Source organism: Dipodomys merriami, unplaced genomic scaffold (genome assembly GCF_024711535.1).
Source record: "Dipodomys merriami isolate MVZ:Mamm:240054 unplaced genomic scaffold, mDipMer1.0.p SCAF_19, whole genome shotgun sequence".
Lineage (NCBI taxonomy): Eukaryota > Metazoa > Chordata > Mammalia > Rodentia > Heteromyidae > Dipodomys > Dipodomys merriami.
Genome location: NW_027203270.1, coordinates 12245001 through 12266887, shown reverse-complemented (window position 1 = coordinate 12266887; position 21887 = coordinate 12245001). Strand labels below are relative to the sequence as shown.

Below are 21887 nucleotides of genomic sequence, written 5' to 3'. Positions count from 1 at the left end.
GAAGAGAAAGGACAGAAAGATAAAGAGAAGAAAGGGAGAGAGAAAGGAAATTGTCCCGTTCAAGTAACCCCATACGGACTGTGTACAGAGCTCAGTCTTTTCATTACAGATAGGTTTTAAAAGTCCCAGAGAGGAGAGATGGGAACAGAGCAATACTATGCACCGACAACCTCCCTCCCTTTCAGACAGCCCAGACAGGCTCAGCCGCGCCATTGGACAGGACGCTTTGTCTCACTATAGAGACTCATTTTTATTTCCTTCAGGATATAAAACTTGTATTTAAATCAATTCCGACGAGGCACTTTGGCTTTAAACATTCTCCCGTTTAATGAAACCGCGTTACTGCACTTTCAGAAGAGTGATAGATATGGAAGCGGGCGCTCTTGAGTTTAAATCCCGCATTCTTTCCCTCCATGCTAATTATAGATGGTTCTCTCTGAAAGGAAGCATGCCTATTACTGTCATATTTAGTCTTGTGACAGGTGTTAGGGGACTGTAATTTAATGATTCAAAAAAAGAATCCCAATCCAAACAGAATTCCTGTCACTGACACCAGAGGTTGGAGGACCCCGTGCCCCCCCACGCAGGACTTTTTGCACTCATTTGCACTCATCTCGAACTCGCCTAGAATTTTAGCACCGTCCACACTTTGGGTTGGGGGGACCCGCTTGCTTTTTCCCCTGGATGGGGTCGGAATCTGAACTGAGAATCCACCCCCAGGAGGACTCCCAGTTCCCTCTGCCGCCGGTAGAGGGCGCCGGATGCACGGCCGCCCAGCAGGGGCGGGGCTGCGCTGGCTGCTGCCGCGCAGGCGCACGCGTCGTCACGTCGTCGCCGCCTCCGCCGCCGCTGCCGCCGCCGGCGTCCCTCCCGCCGCCGCGGCGTCCGGGTTGGCGTCCCCAGTGGAGGCCGGTGAGGCGCGCCGCGCAGGCCGAGGGCGGGGGGCGCGGGGGCAGCGGCGATCTGAGCGCCCCCCCTACACACACACCAGGGCGGCGTGGGGGGGGGGAGCGGTCTGGGGATGTGGAGGTCACTGGTGTGTCCCAGGACCCGTGTGGATGCCTTAGGGGCGATCCGTGCCGCTCCTTGGGCCTGAAGGCCGGGTGCACCTGTCGTAGGCCTCACCCCTGGGTCTGCTCGCAGGGGCAGAGGAAGGGGTGACGGGGGAGGGGGCGCGCCGCCGGGCCCACTGCACACAAGCCCGTGGCCTGGCACACAACCTCGAGGTCAGCCTTAGGTTGCTCCTTTTGAAACAGGACACGTGCCCCCCCCGCCCCCCACCTCAGGAGGAGCACCCCGTTACCCGACCTGGGGTGACCTTCACATCTTGATGGAGGTCAAGCCACTCTTCACTCTGTGGCCAGAACCCTTCAGCAGTTAGGATTCATCCTTTAAAAAAAAAAAATTACATCTTTTTTGAGACACGTAACACACAGCTCATTGATTTAAAATCCGTTCATTTGACATCCTGTCATGTGCAGAGTTGTGCATCTGTCACCATCTTAGAGCATGAAACACCACCTCTAGCTGGAGCCCCCATCTCTTCCCATCCCCCATCTCTTCCCATTACCCCCCATTTCTTCCCATTACTCATCCCCATCTCTTCCTATTCCCCCATCTCTTCCCATCCCCCATCTCTTCCCATTATCTCCCATTTCTTCCCATCACCCACCCCCATCTCTTCCTATTCCCCCCATCTCTTAAGTGGCCCAAACCATAGAGTACTGATTATTACTCTACTTTGTGTCCTTGTAGACTTTCCTGTCATTTCATATAAATTGAATCATTTTGTAGCCCCTTGACTGGCTTCATGCACTTAGCATGTTTTCAAGTTCACCCTTGTTGTAGCATTTCTTTCTATTGCAGAATATTCTATTGTATGCGTGTTTTATCCACGCAGTAATATATATAATATATAATTATTATCCAGCAGTTATTCACTTGAATAACTCACCACCAACTGCCAGACCTCTGGCTATGGCACTGTGGGTAAAGAACACTCTACAGAGGTTTTGATGAAAGGGATTGATGGGATGTGTTTGGGTTGGCAAGGTGGGGAATGGTCTGGAAGGAGAGAACTTGCCATAAGACGGCCCCAGCCAGGGATTGGTATAAAGTTGAGACTGAAGGTTGTGTAATAGCCATGAAGAGAGCTGAAGTTGGGGTGTGGGAGACTGGAGAACTTGACCATTTCTGTAAAGAGACACTGACGGCGGGAGGATTTCAGCCCTGTTTCTAACCGGGAGACTCTAGATGACAGAAGGCACCTTGGAGTGGATGGCAGCAGGGAGCAAAATCATTCTTAATGTTCAGCTTTCTCCCATCAAGAAGAGTCATTGCATATTTAAAGAATGGCTGGTGCAGGTTTAATTTAGCTTTTGTCTGTGCTCTGTAGGGCATCGTTTCTGGTAATTTTCTGCAGCTCTATTCTTTCCTCCCTCCCTCTCTTCCTCTTCCCACCTCTCTTTCTCTTTCTTTCTAAATATATGACTTTTCCCAACTTATTTTTAGGTGTTTTGTGTCTGGGCACAGGTTAGGGAAGAGACAATAGGATTCAATGTGTCTGTACCCCTCTGCCAGCAATACCACTTGACTCCCAGAAAATTCCCTTTGTGATTTTTTTTTTTTGTCCCTTCACTCTTTTCCTCATTTTGGATTTTGTAAGGTTTTGAAAATCATCTCCTAGTTGCCTCTTTATGTAAGTGACATAAGTCTTTGGAAAAAAATCTGTATGTAGGGGCACTCCTATGTTTCTCAAAATCACAGAGCAGGGCTTTGAGGAAATAGTAGATAATAGTGGGCAAGAACTTTTATGAATTCATTAGCTTGGTCCTCACAGAAGCCCTGCAAGAATTTTCTGTGTAGTCCTCAGCCCTGATCAGGTAAGTCTGGTTAGTGTTTATATGGCCTGGCCAGTCATTTTCCTCCAGTAGTAGGGAAGGGCATGGGCTTTGCAATCAAATAGACTTAGCTTCATGTTCTCACCTTACTATCAACGAGTTGTGTGAGTTACTTAACTTCTTGGAGCCTTAGTTTCCTCATGTATATAATGAGGCTAAAGCAGGAGACAAGGAAGTAGATTTCCCAAGGGTCCATGGAGAAGATACCTTTGAAAGGGATGTCAGAACCTCCTGAGAGAGGAGCAGAGAATGTAGTCCAAGCTGCATTCCCTGAATTCCCAGGCCAAGGGGGATGAGCCACTGCCCTCAGAGCTGCTCTGAACCCAGCGACCTGTTTTGTTTTTCCATTGGCAGCACGGTTGAGGGTGATCTGAGGGAGAGGGTGTGTCCAAAGCAGGTGAGAGGGAGAAAAGCACACCTTGTGGCTAGTTATGTTGGCATAGGGCTGACTGAAGGCCATAATGGCTGGTTTTGGATAATAAGAAACTGGACTTGCAGGAAGTTAAATAAAACATTAGCTCCAAAGCGCAGAGCTCAGACCAATGAGTAGAATCTTTTTATTAACATGTATCAGTTATATGAAATAATGAGTTTCATTATGACATTTTTATATGCATATAATATATATTGATCAAATTCTGTCTCAGCTATGAGTAGAATTTTAGTTAGAACCAGAGGGACTTCTCAACAGCTTAAAGTGGAAGGGAAACTGTCTGATGTCAAACCTGATTTCTGCTTCTTAAATAGCTGGGATGCCAGGCATGAATCACCGCTTTGGACCTTATACGCCTTTGTGTGTGTGTACACACACACACACACACACACACACACACACACACACACACACACACACACACACACACACACACACACACACACACACACACACACACACACACACACACACACACACACACACACACACACACACACACACACACACACACACACACACACACACACACCCTGGTCTTGAGGCTTGAACTCAGGGCCTGGACACTGTCCCTGAGTTTTTGAGGTTTTTTGTCAGTCATGTAGCTTGAACTCCGGGCCTGGGCACTGTCCCTCAGCTCTTCAGCTCAAGACTAGTGGTCTGCCACTTGGGCTACAACACCACTTCCGGCTTTTTCTGCTTATGTGGTGCTGAGGAATCAAACCCAGGGCCTAATGCATTCGAGACAAGCACTTTACCACTGAGCTGCCTTCCCAGCCCCAGTCTCAGACTCTTGAGTAGCTAGGGTTACGGGCATGAGCCACCAGCACCTGGCTTGATTTTTTTTTCCTCATTACTTATGTAAGTATATATAAAATCATTACTATAAAAAGGTATCAGCCCATGTACTGCTTAACGTACTTTTCCATATTTGTCTTACATTTTGGGAATTTACAGTGACTATGGAAGTGAGGAGGGGTTATTAATGGTTTCGGGAAGGACAGGAAGACCCTGAAAGAGTGACAGAGTTGACTCAAGTTCATGTTTCAAGAATGAGTCACTTCTTAGTGGAGAATAGATGGGAAGGAAATAGGCTGGAAGATGATGGAGAAGCCATCTTCACTGCAACAGTGGAGATATGATTGAATCTAAAGCAAGAGGTGGGGCAAATTTAAGAGGCATATCAAGGTAGAATTTGATAGGACTGGCTTGGAGATTGAGCAAGGAGGGGGAGTTGCATGGACTCTGATGATTTTAGTTTGGTTGTCTGAGTTGGGAGGTGGAGATCAGGCCCAAAAGACAGGGTAAGAGAAGCAAGCAGTTCCAAGGTCCTGGGGTTTGACTAGAGCAATGATACTGTGAGGTTCGTTGCCCCTTAAATAATAGCCAACCCACACTTTAAATTAAATTAAATCATCTTTAGTTTAGCTCTTCTAAGTGGACCCACACATGTAGTCTCTACTAGTTATTACTGAGAATGACTAAGTATTATAATTGAGCTGAAAATAATCTACCCGCCCATACTTGCCGGGTTGGTTACTAAGTATTGCTTGGGTTTTTAAGTAATGAAATAAAGTTGTGCTCTTTCCAAATGTTAATTTTGAGGACTGCAGATGGTAACCATCTGTTCCACGACTAGCATTTTACAATATTTGATTAGCACTTTATATAGTTTGGGGAAGCCTGCCAGGGGAGTCTTCCTGTCACGTTGGGGGCTTTGGTTCGCTTGTCCTCTGTGGTTGCCCTTGAAGTTCTTGACCACCATTGTAGATGGGGTCCTTCGATGGTTGGGCAACAGTGTGGCTCATCAGACTGGTGCTATGATGTGTCAGAGTAGGAGGAACTAAAGGAGCCCTGTCCTGCGGAGACTTCCTCCCCTCCAGAACCCTTGCTGCTCCTCACGTAAGTTCAATTGATGAGGTCTGGATTTGTCCATCTGTGAAGACCCTTTGCGTTGCAGAGAGAAAACAAAACCCATGCTCTGGAATGGCTCAGGTATTGAGAAGTCTAGATTTGGGGCAACCTTCAAGTGAAGGGCTTTAGGCCTCAACTGAGTTCTCTGGATTTGGTTTCGCTCAGGGTCTCTCTCCTTCTAGTGAAGCTTCAGTCACAAGATTAAGGAGATGGGGCTGGGAAGGTGGCTCAGTGGTAGAGTGCTTGCCTTGCGTGCATGAGGCCCTGGGTTCGATTCCTCAGCACCACATAAGCAAAAAGAAAAAAGCTAGAAGTGGTGCTATGGCTCAAGTGGTAGAGCGCTAGCCTTGAGCTGAAGAGCTGAGGGACAGTGCCCAGGCCCCACAACTGGACCCCCCCCAAAACAAAAGATGAAGGAGACAGAAACAACAATTAAAAAAAAAAAAACACCAGAAAGAGGAGGTAATATGACTTCCCCTGAGAGACCATCTAGCTCTCTAGTGGGAAATGTCTGGAGTACTTTCCCTACTACACTAGCGGTTAGATTCTCTCTGACTGGATTAGTTTCCAGCACCTGTCATCTGTGGACCAATCCCTGGGCTCATACAGATGCAGGGCTGGGATTGCCCAGGTGAGCAGAGAAATGGAATTAGTGTGCTCTGAGTGCAGATAGGGGTTATGACCAGAAGAGAGAAAGGAGGTAGGGGAGGGTGAGTAGCAGTCCCTCATCCTCAAGAGTAGGAGCCCTGAGAACCATGAGCAATTAGCTGATTTAGCTGCAGAGAGAGATATTTATTGTTGCTGGGGAGATAATCTGCTGGAAATGGAACAAAGGAGCCTCTAAATTGTTCCTTATCAAATGTCTTTTCTCAGTATAAAGGGTGTCAGGGTTAGTGTCTGCCTTTCTCCTGGGGAGGGGCGTAAGGGTGGGATTGTCTTTCTATTTGTTGCTTTAAAACAAATGCCAGCCAATTTCGGGGAGCCTCTAAATCTGTTGGGAGGAGACAGTACAGTGATGCGATTCAGTTCAGTGGAAAGGTATGAAGCCTGCTCTGGGCCAGGCTCAGCCTGGAGGAGCCACCCATTGGCATGGCCACAGACAAGTCCTGGCTGTGAGAAATGCCACCATGAATGAGGCATTGCAGCCCCAAGGAGGAAAGAAGCCCAGGGAGGAACAGTCAGGGACGGTTTCCTGGGTAAATGATACTAAGCTGGATCTGGAAGAATGAATGAAATCCTCCACTTTGAGGGGACAGGGAAGGGAGGTCCTGCTCAGGGAGCTGCATATCCAAAAGGCACCAAGAGGTGATATCTTTGACAGTGTTGGTGATCTGTAAACCTTCCTATGCCTGACTGGGGTGTGCCCAGCACACTGGTTCTAGAGCTTGTTTAGTGTGAGTGTGAAGGAGACTGATACTGGACAGGATGCTGCTGCGGAGGAGACTCAGGGGGGAGGGTGGGGTTTGGGCATGGGGAGGGGGTGGTTATGGGTTGGGATGTAGCTCAATGGCAAAGCACTTGCCTAGTGGGTACAACATCCTGGGTTCGATTCCCTAGTACCAAAAGAAAGAAGACAAGAAATAACCCCAAACAGGGTTTTGTTTGTTTGTTTGTTTCTGTTTTTTTTTTTGTGTGTGTGTGTGTTGTTGTGTTGTTGTTGTCCTTTTTTTTTTTTTAATAAAGAGAAGCAAGTCCTTATGTTCTAGAATCTACCATTTAGAAACATCTATACTTTCCTGGTTTCCTTAAAAAAAAAAGTTCAGGCTATAGTTGTGGAATTTTGTGGGGAGAGCACATATAACATAGAGGTTAAAAAATATGGTCTGTGGTGTGGTGAAGGAAGGACATCGAATGTTTTCACCATAAGGAAATGATAAACGGTAAACCGACGTTTCACCTGATTTACATTTCACACAACGCAAACATGCTGTGAAGTAGCACGTGATAGTCTATAAATTTTATGTTTTCTGTATTGCCTAAAAATAAATTTAACAAAGGAAAAACCTATGGACTATCTAGACACAAAAGAAAGCATGCTGCACCATTCCATTTATATAAAAGTCTAGGAAATGCAAATGAATTGCAGTGATGGAAAGTAGCTCCGTGGTTGCCTGGGGACAGGGAAGTGAGGAGGGTGGGAGAGAGGGATTACAGAGGAACGAGGCCATTTTGGGGGCGGTGGCTATGTTCATCCTTCATTATTTTGATGATTTCTCAGGTGTGAGTATATGTCATCACTTACTGAATGGTGCACTTTAAATATGTGCATTGATTGTATGCCAACAGCAGCCCAGAGACATGGGGTTTTGTTTTGATTTGGTTTTTAATTAGTAATTATTTTTATGCTAGTACAGGGGCTCGAACTCAGGGTCCTTGAGTTCTCCTTTAGCTTTCTACTCAAGGCTGGTATTGTACCACTTGAGCCTTTTGCTGGTTAATTGGAGATAAGAATCTCATAGACTTTTCTCTCCCAGCTATCTTTGAACCACAACCCTCATATCCCAGGTTCCTGAGCATATAGGATTACAGGTATGAGCCTGGTGGGTTTTTGTTTTGTTTTAGGGCTTCAACTCTGTGTCTGGGCACTGTCCCTGAGCTTTTGTGCTCGAGGCTAGCCCTCTACTACTTGAGCCACAGTTCTATTTCTGGCTTTTTTTTGGTGCTTAATTGATGTAAGACTGTCATGGACTTTCCTGTCTGGACTGACTTTTGAATCATGCTCCTCAGATCTCAGCCTCCTAAATAGATAGGATTACAGCGTGAGCCACCAGCACCTGGCCTCAGCTCTATCTTTCATCAGCTGTGTCATCTTGAGCAAGTTACCAGATCTGTGTTTGTTTGTTTTTATTATTTATTTATTTATTTTATTGGTCGTGGGGCTTGAACTTTGGGCCTGGGTGCTGTCCCTCAGCTCTTCAGCTCAAGGCTGAGCTTGAGCCACAGTGCCACTTCCAGTTTTCTAGTGGTTTATTGGAGATAAGAGTTTCACAGACTTTCCTACCCAGGCTGGCTTTGAACAGAGATCCTCAGATCTCAGCCTCCTGAGTAGCTAGGATTTCAGGCGCGAGCCACCAGCGCCCGGCCAGATCTGTGTTTATGTATGCATTAATATAACAGTGCTGGGGCTGGAAGGTGGCTCAGTGGTAGAGTACTTGCCTTGTATGCATGAGGCCCTAGGTTCGATTCCTCCGTACCACATAAGCAGAAAAAGCTGGAAGTGGTATTGTGGCTCAAGTGGTAAAGTGCTAGCTTTGAGCTGAAAAGCTGAGGGACAGCACCCAGGCCCAGAGTTCAGGCCCCATGACCAGCAAAAATAAATAAATTAATTAATTAAATAAATAAATAAAATAAATAAAAAAGCAGTGCTCATTGGTATTAGTAACAGTACAATCACATGCCTGGGCTTCACCATGGTGATTTTATGTTCAGTTGCTTCTTCACATTGTACTTCCCCAAATTATGTTTCTCAAACTTGACCTTGTATATGACTGTTGGTTGGAAGGGTGATAACTGGAATATGAGATTAATTTTTTTTCCATCGATTATGGGGCTTGAACTCAGGGCCTGGGCACTGTCAAGTTTTTTTGCTCAAGGTGAGCACTCTACCACTTTGAGCCACAGCTCTACTTCCAGTTTTCTGGTGGTTAATTGCAGATAAGAGTCTCACAGAGGGGCTGGGAAGGTGGCTCAGTGGTAGAGCGCTTGCCTTGCATGCCTATGGCCCTGGGTTCGATTCCCCAGCACCACATAAGCAAAAAGAAAAAAGCCAGAAGTGGTGCTATGGCTCAAGTGGTAGAGCGCTAGCCTTGAGCTGAAGAGCTGAGGGACAGCGCCCAGGCCCAGAGTTCAGGCCCCACGACCGGACCCAGAAAAAAAAAAAAACAAAGAGTCTCACAGACTTTCTTGCCTGGCTGCCTATGCTGGCTTTGAACCACAATTCTCAGATCTCAGCCTCTTGAGTCGCTAGGATTACAGGTGTGAGCCACTGGCAGCCAGCCTGAGACTAATTCTATTTATTTATTTATTTATTTATTTTGGTGGTGGGACTTGAACTCTGGGCCTGGGTACTGTCCTTCAGCTCTTTAGCTAAAGGTGAATGCTCTACCACTTGAGCCACAGCTCCGCTTCCAGTTTTCTGGTTGTTAATTGGAAATAAGAGTCTCATGGACTTTCCTGCCCGGGCTGGCTTTGAACCGCAATCCTCAGATCTCAGCCTCCTGAGTAGCTAGGATTATAGGCCTGAGCCACCAGTGCCCTGCTAGCCTGAGACTAATTCTGACCAGCTCCTTGCCAGGGCTGTGGTACTGGTGTGGGGCTCACACTTTGAGTAGCTGGGCTTAGGGCTTTTTGGCCTTTCTCCCTTCTCTTGTCTCTCTTGGATGGGCCTGCTTGCTCTTTGATCCTTGCCAGGGCTGTGGTACTGGTGTGGGGCTCACACTTTGAGTAGCTGGGCTTAGGGCTTTTTGGCCTTTCTCCCTTCTCTTGTCTCTCTTGGATGGGCCTGCTTGCTCTTTGATTGCCTCTCAGGATCACCAGCCTTGTGTGCCCATCTTCTTCTGTGGGTGCCATCGTTTCATCCACTACCTCCAGAAAGAAGTTGCCAGGGCTGGTTGTACATCTTCCTGCATTTGTCCAGGGCCTTGAGGGCCTGCTCTGGATGGAGATTTCAATGGGTTGAGTGTCCAGCTGTAGCCATAGTGCTTCAAGAGGGTGGGCCGCGAGAGGGCACACAAACCTGAGTGCTACATTAAGGCCTGCTCCAGACATGGTTGGCACCAGACTTGCCTTGATGCTTGAGAACTGATGTTGTTTGTTTTCCAGGACAGAGGTGCTGGTGTATGGCCCCGCTGCCCGGGGCAGAGCTGGTCCAGAGGCCGCTGCAGCTCTACCGATACTTGCTGCGCTGCTGCCGTCAGCTGCCGACCAAGGGTATACAGGAACACTACAAACATGCTGTCAGGCAGGTGTGTGCTGTGGCTTCCTTGAATGGGGACCTACTGGAGAGCCGGAAGCCAGGGTATAGGGCAGTGTTTCAGGTGGGAGTAAGGCTGGGCAGTTTGGTGAAAGCCACAGGAAAGCAATGCTGGGCAACCTGGCTCCTCTCCAGTCAACAGTTTCATCATCTGGCATGCCTGTGCCGTGCCAGGACACAAATCAACTGAGCGGGTACTGAAAGAGACTATAGAACACATGTCATTTTGCCAGCAGCGCACGTGAACTTCATCATAAGCAAACATCAAGTAAATCCAAGTGGAGAGACCGCCTACCACACCGCATACTCGCCTGTACTTTTTGGAGTATCAGTTTTGCCAGCTATGGTAGCTCAGGCCAGTGATCCCAGTGTCAGGAAATCGAGGCAAGAGGATTGTGAGTTTGAGGCTCGCCTGTGCTACACAGTGATACTGTATCTCAAAAAGCTGAAAAAAAAACAGTTTCATGAAGCACAAAGCAATAGCTCTTCTGACTGGGCACTGGTAGCTCACACCTGTAATCCTAGCTACTCAGGAGGCTGAGATCTGAGGATCACAGTTCAAAGCCAGCCCAGGCAGAAAACTCCGTGAGACTCTTCTCTCCAATAGACCACCAGAAAACCGGAAGCGGAGCTGTGGCTCAAGCGGTAGAGCACTCACCTTGAGCTGAAGAGCACAGGGACAGCGCCCCCAGGCCCAGAGTTCAAGCCCCCACGACCGACAAAAAAAAAAAAAAAAAAAAGTAATAGAGCATTAGCCTTGAGCGAAAGAGCTCAGGGACAGCACCAAGGCTCTGAGTTCAAGCCCTACAACTGGAAAAAAAAAAAAAAAGCTCAAGGACAATGCCCAGACCCTGAGTTCAAGCCCCAGTACTGGCAAAAAATAAAAATACCAAAAGGGAAGAAAGAAATAGCTATTCTGACTCTAAGTCTTATTCCTGCTTGGATCCTGAACCAGAAACAACTGCTTCTGCTTCTGCTTCTGCTTCTTCTTTCTGCTGCTGCTGCTGCTGCTGCTTCTTTCTGCTGCTGCTGCTGCTGCTTCTTTCTGCTGCTGCTGCTGCTGCTGCTGCTGCTTCTTCCTTCTTCTTCTTCTTCTTCTTCTTCTTCTTCTTCTTCTTCTTCTTCTTCTTCTTCTTCTTCTTCTTCTTCTTCTTCTTCTTCTTCTTCTTCTTCTTCTTCTTCTCCTTCTCCTCCTCCTCCTCCTCCTCCCCTCCCCCTCTTCTTTCTCCTCTCCCCTCCCCCTCCCCTCCTCCCCCTCCTCCCCTCTCCTCTCCCCTTCCTATAGTTTTGCTATGTCACTCAAGTGACCTCAAACTAGAGATCATCTTGCCTTTACCTCCTAAATGCTGTGATTACAGGCATGTGCTACCATACTTGACTAATAATTTTTTGTTAGTGCTGGGGATTAAAATGAAAGCCCTTGTTCTCATTAGGCTTGTGCTCTTATCACTGAGCTACATTTCCAGCCCAGTTTTTTTTTTTTAGACTTTTCTTGAAAACCTTCAGTAAGAAAGCATCTCCAAATAAAAAGTGAAAGTAAAATTCATATAAACATAATATGGAAAGTACAGAAACATTGAGCCAGCTACTTGTAGCTCATGCCACCTACTCCCGAGGCCTAGATCTGGAGGACCACAGTGATGCCAAGCAGGGTAGTCTAAGAGACTTAATTTCCAAAGTAGCAAGCAAAAAGCAGGGGGGTGGATATAGGGCTTAAATGGTAGCATCCCTTAAATCATGAACAAGCAAAGCAAACACGTAAGCTCAGTACCAGAGACAACAATAAAAAAAAAAAAAAAGTGGACAACAGCATTCTGTGCTCTGCTTTGGGCTTGGCTGGATTTTTCCAAAGCCACCATCCCTGGCTCCCCGCCCTTGCCCTTCCCTGCTTGACAGTGCCTCTCTCCCCAGCACCCCCACCTCTGCCCCCAGGGCAGATCCCAAGCCCGAGCCTAGAGGTCTCACTGAGATGAAAGGAACTTCCTGGAAGGAGCACATAAAACAAGGGCAGGAAAGTTTCTCTTCTGGCCTAATCACCTGCTCCCTAACCTTTAGGCCAGGGAGCCACTCTCCTTTTCATCTGCCCCTCTGGCTGGATTACCACTTTTGTGGTCTCACAGATTAGGATTCAAATGCTGTTGCCTAGCAATTCTAATCTCTGTTTCTTCACCTCTGTGAGGGATAATCAAACCTTGCAAGTTAAAAGGTGTTGAGTTGAAGGAAGCAGCTGTTTTGCCTAGGTTTGTGTTCTAAAGCTGCCAGCTGTGTGGATTTTGCCTCATCCTATTTCTTTTTTTTCTTTCTTTTTTTGGGGAGGTGGGGTCGGTCATGGGGTTTGAACTCTGGGCTTGGGCGCTGTCCCTGCGCTCTTCAGCTCAAGGCATGAGCCACAGCGCCACTTCTGTTTTTTGGTGGTTTATTGGAGATAAGAGTCTCACAAATTTTTCTGCCCAGGCTGGCTTTGAACGGTGATCCTCAAATCTCAGCTTCCTGAGTAGCTAGGATTACAGTCGTGAGCCTCATCCTATTTCTTTCTGTCAAAACTTCCAGAGTTTCCGGGTTCATTCAGATGAAGACAATCCAGAGAGAATCCAGCAGATTATTAAGAGAGCCATTGAAGATGCCGACTGGGTCATGAATAAAGTAAGTGCTTAGCTTGAGCCTCCTCCACCGGCCATTCTGGGAGCTGGTGCTGTAATTTCCATGACCACCAGGGGTCGCCTGGACCACACAGTTGAGAAGAGGCAGCAGGGAGGGGAATCTCACCAGCTGCTCAAGTCCTCCAAAGCTGAAAAGGGATTTCTTCAGGTTGCATCAATTTTTGGGAAGGTCGAATGAAGGGGTTCCCTTAATCCTTCAAGCAGTGCTGAATGAGCTGAGGGCACAGGAGGAGAGAGGGAGAACAATAGTAGTCTTCATCGCCATCACCCAAAGGGCAGTTATCTTGGGGGTAACTCCCTTTCTGGGGGTGTCCACACTGCAGCAGAGTTACTGAGGATGTGTCTGTCTAGTTGGAGGAAGGCAGTGAATTAGGAACGTAGTTAGTATTACAATGACCTCAAGATGTGGGATTCAGGATCCATGTTTGAAAACTAAGTGATTTGGCTGGGGGTATAGTTTACTATTACAGTCCTTGTCTAGAATGTATAGGACCCTCAGCTCTCTCCCCAGAGAGAGAGAGAGAGAGAGAGAGAGAGAGAGTCAAAGACAGACACAGAGAGAACACACTAGTTTAGCAGATGGCTGAGGGTTCTCTTTTGCCTGAAAAATTTTCCCCCAAGCAAGACTCAGCTTAAAGGGAAGAATGAGGGCTGGGAATGTGGTTCAGTGGTAGAGTGCTTGCCTAGCATGCGTGAAGCCCTGGGTTTAATTCCTCAGTACCACATAAACAACAACAAAAAAGACCAGAAGTGGCGCTGTGGCTCACGTGGTAGAGTGCTAACCTTGAGCACAGAGAGGCCCAGACCCTGACTTCAAGCCCCAGTACTGGCAAAAAAAAAAAGAAAAAGAAGAAGAATGAGTGAATACAATGTTCTAAGTCTACTGTCCTTAGTTTCCTTATTCTCTTCCTTCCATCCCCATCAGCTACTTTTTGTACTGAAGAGGATCTGCACACGAACTGGAGACGTGACTATCTAGTGCCTCCTGACTGGGCTCCCCACTGTGGGCAACCCATGTCACCAGCACTGGAGATTTCTTTTTTTTGGGGGGGGGCCTGGTCGTGGGGCCTGAACTCTGGGCCTGGGCGCTGTCCCTCAGTTCTTCAGCTCAAGGCTAGCGCTCTACCACTAGAGCCATAGAGCCACTTCCGGCTTTTTTCTTTTTGCTCATGTGGTGCTGAGGAATCGAACCCAGGGCCTCATGCATGCAAGGCAAGTGTTCTACCACAAGCCACCTTCCCAGCCCATGGAGATTTCTTAAGTCCTTTTTCCCACTGGCTTGACTTACCCACTTCTCTTCTTTCTGTCTTACAGTACAAAAAACACAGTTGAGAACCCAGATCCCAAAGTGAAGCTGTCCTGGACATTTGAAATCGAGGAGCTGCTCTTTTTCTGGAACTAAGCAACACAGTTCTGGAATATTCTTTGGCCCTGTTGGCTTCAAGAACAAGAAATCAGAGGCAGGAGAAGTTGACCTTTCTCTGACAGCTCATTTTGCCCCAGCCATGTTTCCTGCATCCTTTATGTTTGCCCTTCCAGCTAGTAACAATGTGAAGTATGGGGAGAATGCAGTGTTTTTTTGTTTCTTCTCTGTGTTTTTCATTTTTGTCTTTTTGTTTTTCTACTTTGCCCTGAAGGTGTTTCACTTATTCTGGAGGTCCTTTTACCATACTCTGAGCCCCAGAGAAAATGTCCCCTTAGGTGGTCGCCTATACAGAGAAAAGAGAATGGGCCTTCGAACCAGGCAGATCTGGATTTGAAGCCCAGCCCCAATGCTTCTCTAGGGTATCTCCTGTGAGCTCAGTTTACTCCATGGTGTGGATGAACAGGATGATGTTGAAATGCCTAACGTGGGGTATGGTACACAGGGTATGGCATCCTAACTTCGGCTCCCTGCCCCTGCCCATATGGCAGATCTCTGCATAGCTCTGCTCTAGCGCCTTTCGTGAGGTCTCAGTGATTGGTTTGTGGTTTGTGAGCTTGTCCTGTCCCCGCTTGGAGCCTCAGAACCCTCACAGCTATGCCATGCCCAGTCTGCCAAGGATCTACACTTCTTGACCCCATCCCTCCATGCCAGGGAAATGGACGCCCTGGTCCTTGCCATCAAAGCATTGACAGTGTCCGTGAATGTTCTGTAAAGTAGGAAGGAGGCCAGAGCAATCTCAGTAGATGTTGTCAGGTTCGGGCTCTGTGAATTGGCAATCTGTCCTTCCTGGCCTTTCTGGCTTTGCTCCTGTCTTGGAAGGATGAAAGTCGGGAGAGGATGGCGGATCTGGGCTGGAGCTGGTTGAGCAGCCAGAGGATTCAGGGAAGACACACTGGGACAGGAGCATCCCCAGGGGCAGCCAGCCAGAAGGATGTGCTTGCACATTTGTGTCCTTGCAGTTCTGTAACTTAAAGTGCCATCTGTCTGTATAAACCTGAGTAACAAGTAATGGAGTAAATGTATAATTTATGAAAGCATTTGTCTTCTTCTTCCTCCTCCTCTTCTTCTTCCTCCTCCTCTTCCACCACTTCCTCCTTCTCTTCCTCCTCTTCTTTTTTTTTTTTTTGCCAGTCCTGGGCTTGAACTTAGGATCTGAACACTGTCCCTGAGCTTCTTTTGCTCAAGGCTAGCATTCTACCACTTGAGCCACAGAGCCACTTCCGGCATTTTCTGTTTCTGTTTTACTGAGAAATGGGTCCCAGGGCGTCATGCATGCTAGGCAAGCACTCTACCACTAAGCCACATTCCCAGCCCTCAGAGCCCTTTGAGAAAGGGACTGACATCTAAGGCTGAGTCCTGTCACCAGCATGTATTCCTTGACCAGAACCCACTGCCCCTGTGCTGGGCCTTCATTCCCTCCCAGCCTTTCTTCTAGGCACCAGAAACCACAGCCCAAGGGAAAGATAATCAAGAGGTTGAGTAAATGTGGCTCAAAGGATATAGACTTCCATTCTTTCACAGTTCTTTTTTTTTCTGATTATATTATCATTATCATTATCATTATTATTTTAAATTCTTTTCAGCCCTGGGGCTTGAACTGAGAGCCTGGGCATTGTCCCTAAGCTCTTCTGCTCAAGTCCAGTACTCTATCACTTTGAGCCACAACTTCATTTCCGGTTTTCTGGTGGTTAATTGGAAATAAGAGTCTCACAGACTTTCTGACCCAGGTTGGCTTTGAACTGTGATCCTCAGATTTTGGCCTCCTGAGTAGCTAGGATTACAAGCATGAGCCACAGGTGCCTGGCTTTCTGAAGGTTTTAGTTCTTCCTGTTCCTGAATGAAAACTGGAACACACCCCACATTTTAATGACCAATCTTAGGTTAAACCCAAAGCTATGGTTGCTTTTAAGTCACAACTCAGTTTGAATTTGTGAAGTGAAATGTCCCAGTCTTGCTGGGCATTGGTGGCTCATGCCTGTAAATCCTAGCTACTCAGGAAGTTGAGATCTGAGGATTGCAGTTCAAAGCCAGCCTGGGTCAGAAAGGCTGTGAGACTCTTATTTCTAACTGCCAGTAAATCAGAAGTGGAGCTGTGGCTCAAAGCCATAGAACACTAATCTTGAGCGAAAGAGCTCAGGGACAGGCCCCAAGTTCAAGCACCACAGAAAAGAAAGAAAGGAAGGAAGGAAGGAAAGAAGGAAAGAAAGGCCCAGTCTCAGATAAAAATACAATTTCAGAACCAAATTAGGGTTCCAGCTTCTTCTTCTTGCAGCTGGTAGGTGCCATCCAAGAAAGGGATGGTGGTCTTTGCCAGCTTAGGGTTGAGAATAGGGCAAAGGGGCAATCTAGGCAGAGTGCTACATTCAGGGAAAAGCATCTCTTGTCTAGCGCAACCTCCCCCCCCCCAACAAGGGTGGCTCGCACCTGTAATCCTAGCTACTTAGGAGGCTGAGATCTGAGGATTCAGGTTTAAAGACAGTCCAGACAGTAAAGTCTTATGCCCAATTACCCACCAAAAAACTTAGAAGTGCAGCTATGGCTCAAATGGTAGAGGACTATCTTTGAGCAAAAAAGCTAAGGGACAATGCCCAGACACACACAAATAATACCAAACAAAGCACAAACAATGATGGGGCAGGCAGGCTTGCCATGAGGGAGGAGCCTATTCACACCAGTGCTGTTGGTCCCTGTGATTATCTGAGACGCCCGCTGAACCCCCTGCTTTCCTGGTGGAGCACCATGTTTTGTAGAGACTATGTCTGACAAACTGGTCATGCAGACTTCATTACTTGACACACATCTTCTCAAAAATGAGATGAGCCAGTCATGTCAAGGAAAACAACTGCCTGAACCATACAAGTGGTTCGCCACTCACCCAAGTTGATCTTTCTACCACAGGCCAATGGGTATGAATGAACAGACTACAAAGCGTTTCCATTTCCATGATGCAACTAAGTTGTAAGAAATAGTCATTTACCAAGTTTTGGTATAGCATCCTGAAGAATATATGACATTTAAGAGGTTGAGGCAAAAGCATTATGAATTTGAAGCCAGGCTGCATAGCAAGACTATGAAAGAAAAAAAGAAGACAACTTGAAAAAGTTATTTGAAAAAATTCCAGCATTTCCTACATATAGATCTGTGAGGCCAGATTTTCTTCACATTCTTCAACACAGGCATCATTTTGCTCCAGGCTCAATGAAGCATGTGTCTTGTGGAGGTTTACACAAACCCACAGGAATGCTGCCCTGCTCCCTAAATTTTTGGAAAGTAGTTATTTCTCATAAAGCATGTTGCTATGTAATAGATTTTGCTTGATTTTAAAATGAGCTAATAAAAATATAAAGTTCTGCCAGGTACTGGTGGCTCTGTAATCCTAGCTACTCAAACAACTGAGATCTGGGGATCTTGGTTTGAAGCCAGCCTGGGAAAGAAAGTCCATGAGACTCTTATCTCTAAATAAGTACCCCCCCCAAAAAAAAAGCTGGAGGTGGAGTTGCGGCTCAAGTGGTAGAGTACTAGCTTTGAGCAGAAAAGCTCAGGGACAGCATCCTGGCCCTGAGCTCAAGCCCAGAACCAGCACAAAAGTAAACCAGTAAGTAAACAAATAAATGAAATTCTTAGTTTTAAATTTTATATAAACAAAAAACAGTGGTAGAGCACTTATAAGTACAAGGTCCTAAGTTCAATCCCCAGTATTGAAAAAAAAGAAAAAAGCAAACATTTTTCTAGGATCCTCAGTAATGATTAATAATACAAAGGAGCCTGAGGCTATAAAGTTTGAAAACTGGTCTTCTACAGTATAGTTTAGGCAGGTCTCTGTTGCAGGTCAAACTTATCTGACCCTAAATTCAGAGCCTTATTTTGGATTCCAACTGTATTTTGTTCTATTGACGTTAGACTATAAGGCTGGCACTTTGTAATGGAGTCTGTCATCTAGTAAGTTAATATTCAACAGCTTCCTCTGTTATATATTTTTTTAAATTTTATTTTATTTTATTTGAGAACATACTGTACAGAGGGGCTACAATTACATGGGCAGGATAATGCGTACATTTCTTACCAAGCATTGCAGCCTCCTCCTTTATTTACCCTTCACCTCCCTTCCCAGCCTCCCCCCTCCCCCCACCCAATTATACCCCCTCCCCCCCCCCCACACGACATTGTAAAGTTGGTTTTGACATGAGATTTTGTACTTCTCATTGTTGCAACAGGTCCACCTGAATCCTTAAACGACTTGTTTGTCCCCATCTCCTCCACATGTTATACTGACATCAAATATAGTGAAAGCAGGGGTTACACTGTGGGGGAGGGACATACAAAGCAACAAAGAAATAATCTTATAAATGCGTTAGAAACACATGCATGAAAGAAACGAAAACATTAAAATACATATTTAAGGGTTCATTTTCCTAACATCACATTATCTGACCTTTTCTGCTTTCCTCTGTTATATTTATTAATTAATCTAACCCACACTGAGCACCTTATATGGGCTGTGAATTTCATCTGTATTTTCATCCACATGGGGTCATATGTTTCAATCTGCTTTCCATATTAATCTGTATGGTTCCTAGATATGAGTGAGAAGATTCCATTTTAGGGAGGTATGTTTGCTCCCCACCCCCCAACCCGGGATCTAGAAATCTGTCTTTTAAAAAAATTCTTGTGACAGGCACCAGTGGCTCACGCCTGTAATCCTAGCTACACAGGAGGCTGAGACTTGAGAGTCAAGGTTTGGAGCCAACCCAGGCATGAAAAACCTCTTATCTCCAACAAACTACTCAGAAATGGTGCTATGAAGTGCTAGCCTTGGGCAAAAGAAACTCAAGGACAGTGCCTGGACCAGTGCACGCGCGCGCGCACACACACACACACACACACACACACACACACACTCCACACACACACACACACACACACACACACACACACACACACACACACACACACACACACTCCTAGCTAGGTGCCAGTAGATCATACCTTAATCCTAGCTACCCAGAAGGCAGAAATCTGATGATCCCAATTCAAAGCAAATGGAACAGAAAAGTCCATGAGATTCTTTTTTTGGGGGGGGTAAGGGGTCAGTCATGGGGCTTGAACTCTGGGCCTGGGCACTGTCCCTCAGCTTTTCAGCTCAAGGCAAGTGCTCCACCACTTGAGCCACAGTGCCACTTCCAGTTTTCTGGTGATTAATTGGAGAGGAGTCTCGTGGAGTTAACTGCCTGGGCTGGCTTTGAACCTCAATCCTCAGATCTCAGCCTCCTGAGTAGGATTATAGGTGTGAGCCACCGGCGCCTGGCCCATGAGATTTTTGTTTGTTTGTTTGTTTTGTTTTTTTGGGTCCGTCGTGGGGCCTGAACTCTGGGCCTGGGCGCTGTCCCTCAGCTCTTCAGCTCAAGGCTAGTGTTCTACCACTTGAGCCACAGCGCCACTTCCGGCTTTTTTCTTTTTGCTTATGTGGTGCTGAGGAATCGAACCCAGGGCCTCAGGCATGCAAGGCAAGCGCTCTACCACTGAGCCACCTTCCCAGCCCCCCATGAGATTCTCATATCCAGTTTACCAGCAAAAAGCCAGGAATAGAGGAATAGCTCAAGTGGTAGAGTACCAGCCTTGAGTGGAAAAGCTAAGCAAGAATGTGAGGTCCTGCGTTCTGGTCCTAGCACATGCACATGTACACACGACCCGTCCCCCACCCCCCATTCCAAAAAGCTGTTTCTTATTTACAGACATTAGTACACAAACATAATGCACTTTATAACCACTCTGGTTGAGAAACAGCAAATCATTTTGAAAACCTATTCTTCTGGCTTTGTCACCTTTCTATTTCTATACATTTCTAAAACCCTCCAGTTGCAGAGGTAGGAGGAATTATGCAAGGGGCGTTTGGCAAGCCAACCTCAGCCTTCAGCTGATAGGTCTGCAGGTGTGTGAGCCTGCAGGCTCACTGTGGCCCAAGCCCCCAGTTCTTCCCTTGTATAGTTACTATGTTAGAAACCAATCTGGATCAGAACCTCTATTTAAAGGGATCTGGTAGGGCCGGGAAGGTAGCTCAGTGGTAGAGTGCTTGCTTTGCATGAATGAGGACCTGGGTTTGATTCCTCAGCACCACATAAGCAGAAAAAGCTGGAAGTGGTGCTGCAGCTAAGTGGTAGAGCGCTAGCCTTGAGCTGAAGAGCTGAGGGGCAATGCCCAGGCCCAGAGTTCAGGCCCTCCAACTGAAAAAAAAAAAAAGGTGGGGAGGGGGGATTTGGTATAGCACAGAGAAAACAGAAAAGAATCTAAGCCTTCATGAGCGTATCCCCATACTTTGGGAGTCTTATACCCTTCGGTCATCTCAAATCTTAGTCAATCTCTTGGCCTCTCTCCCGAGCTTAGCAAATCCACTGTACCTCCTGTGTTCTGTCTATAACCCCAGAGGCTATCCCTTCCCTTCTGCATGGAGACACAGCCAAGAGACGGTCTCTCCTTTGTCTGAAGTTGCATCTCAGGAACACGGATGTCACAGGTGCGCTATTTTGAGACACTAAAGGCTGACACCACAACCCATTTCCCTTTAGCTATGCGTTCATGGATTGTAACTTTGATTTCCTCTCAGAAGTCCCAGAGATCCAAAAGGATTTGGTGAGATGAACTGTCTTTGGGTTCTGATTTTTCCAACAGGAGGTACTACCCCATGCTTGTTGCCTCTCCCTGCAACAACCTCAAGCTCTGGTCTCCGTGTACCTTCCACGTTCCTTTTTTTTTTTTTTTTTTTGTTAATGTGTATCAAGGAAAACGGGTTAAAAGAGAATTCTTGTGTCTTCTGTGACTGGTGGCCCTGAATCAAGATAGTGGTCACCCCATGGCTTCTACCTCCCAAGAGCAGAGATTATAGGTGTTTGCTACTGTACCTGGCAAAGAAAAGACTTTAATTGCCAGGGTGAAATATGTAAAAGGAAGGCCATCCTGTTTAGGATTCTGACAAAATAATTATTACACTGGTCAGGGGACAGCATTCTCACAGCGAGAATAAGCCTCAGGGCCATATCAGGAGGAATCAGGGTCACAGGATCAAATGCAATATCAGGAAAGGTGACAGGCGCACAGCCTTGAAGGCCTGGGGGATATGTGTGTTCCCCTCCAGGGGGAGGAGCAGCCAGGCAGCCACAGCTCAGGCCAGTGCCACCAGATGGCAGCATGGAGGTGGCTCTAGAGGCTGTGGCGGCAGAGTTGTTGGTATGGCTGTTTGAAGCCAGTCTGGGGAGGAAAGTCTGAGTCTATCTCCAATTAACCACTAGAAAACCACCAGAAGTGGTGCTGTGGCTCAAGGTGGTAGAGTGCTAGCCTTGAGCAAAAGAGCTCAGGGTCAGGGGCCAAGCCCTAGTTCAAAGCCCCAGGACAGCACTCTTCAGCTCAAGGTGAGCACTGTACCGCTTGAGCCACAGTGCCACTTCTGGTTTTCTGGTGGTTTATTGGAGATAAGAGTCTCACAAACTTTCCTGCCTGGGCTGGCTTTGAACCATGATCCTCAGATCTCAGCCTCCTGAGCAGCTAGGATTACAGGCGTGAGCCACCGGTGCCTGGCTAAGATTTTTTT

General features: G+C 46.9%; 1 protein-coding gene across 1 annotated transcript; it reads left to right on the top strand.

Moving 5' to 3' along the window:
- The first annotated feature begins 843 nt into the window (after nt 1–843).
- Nucleotides 844–15339, top strand: Lyrm9 (LYR motif containing 9). The gene is made up of 4 exons (XM_070027277.1): nt 844–912; nt 10069–10211; nt 12770–12862; nt 14194–15339. Exons 2-4 carry the CDS (start codon nt 10086–10088, stop codon nt 14209–14211), a joined length of 237 nt encoding a protein of 78 aa, XP_069883378.1. The 5' UTR covers nt 844–912; nt 10069–10085; the 3' UTR covers nt 14212–15339.
- The last annotated feature ends 6548 nt before the right edge of the window (nt 15340–21887 follow it).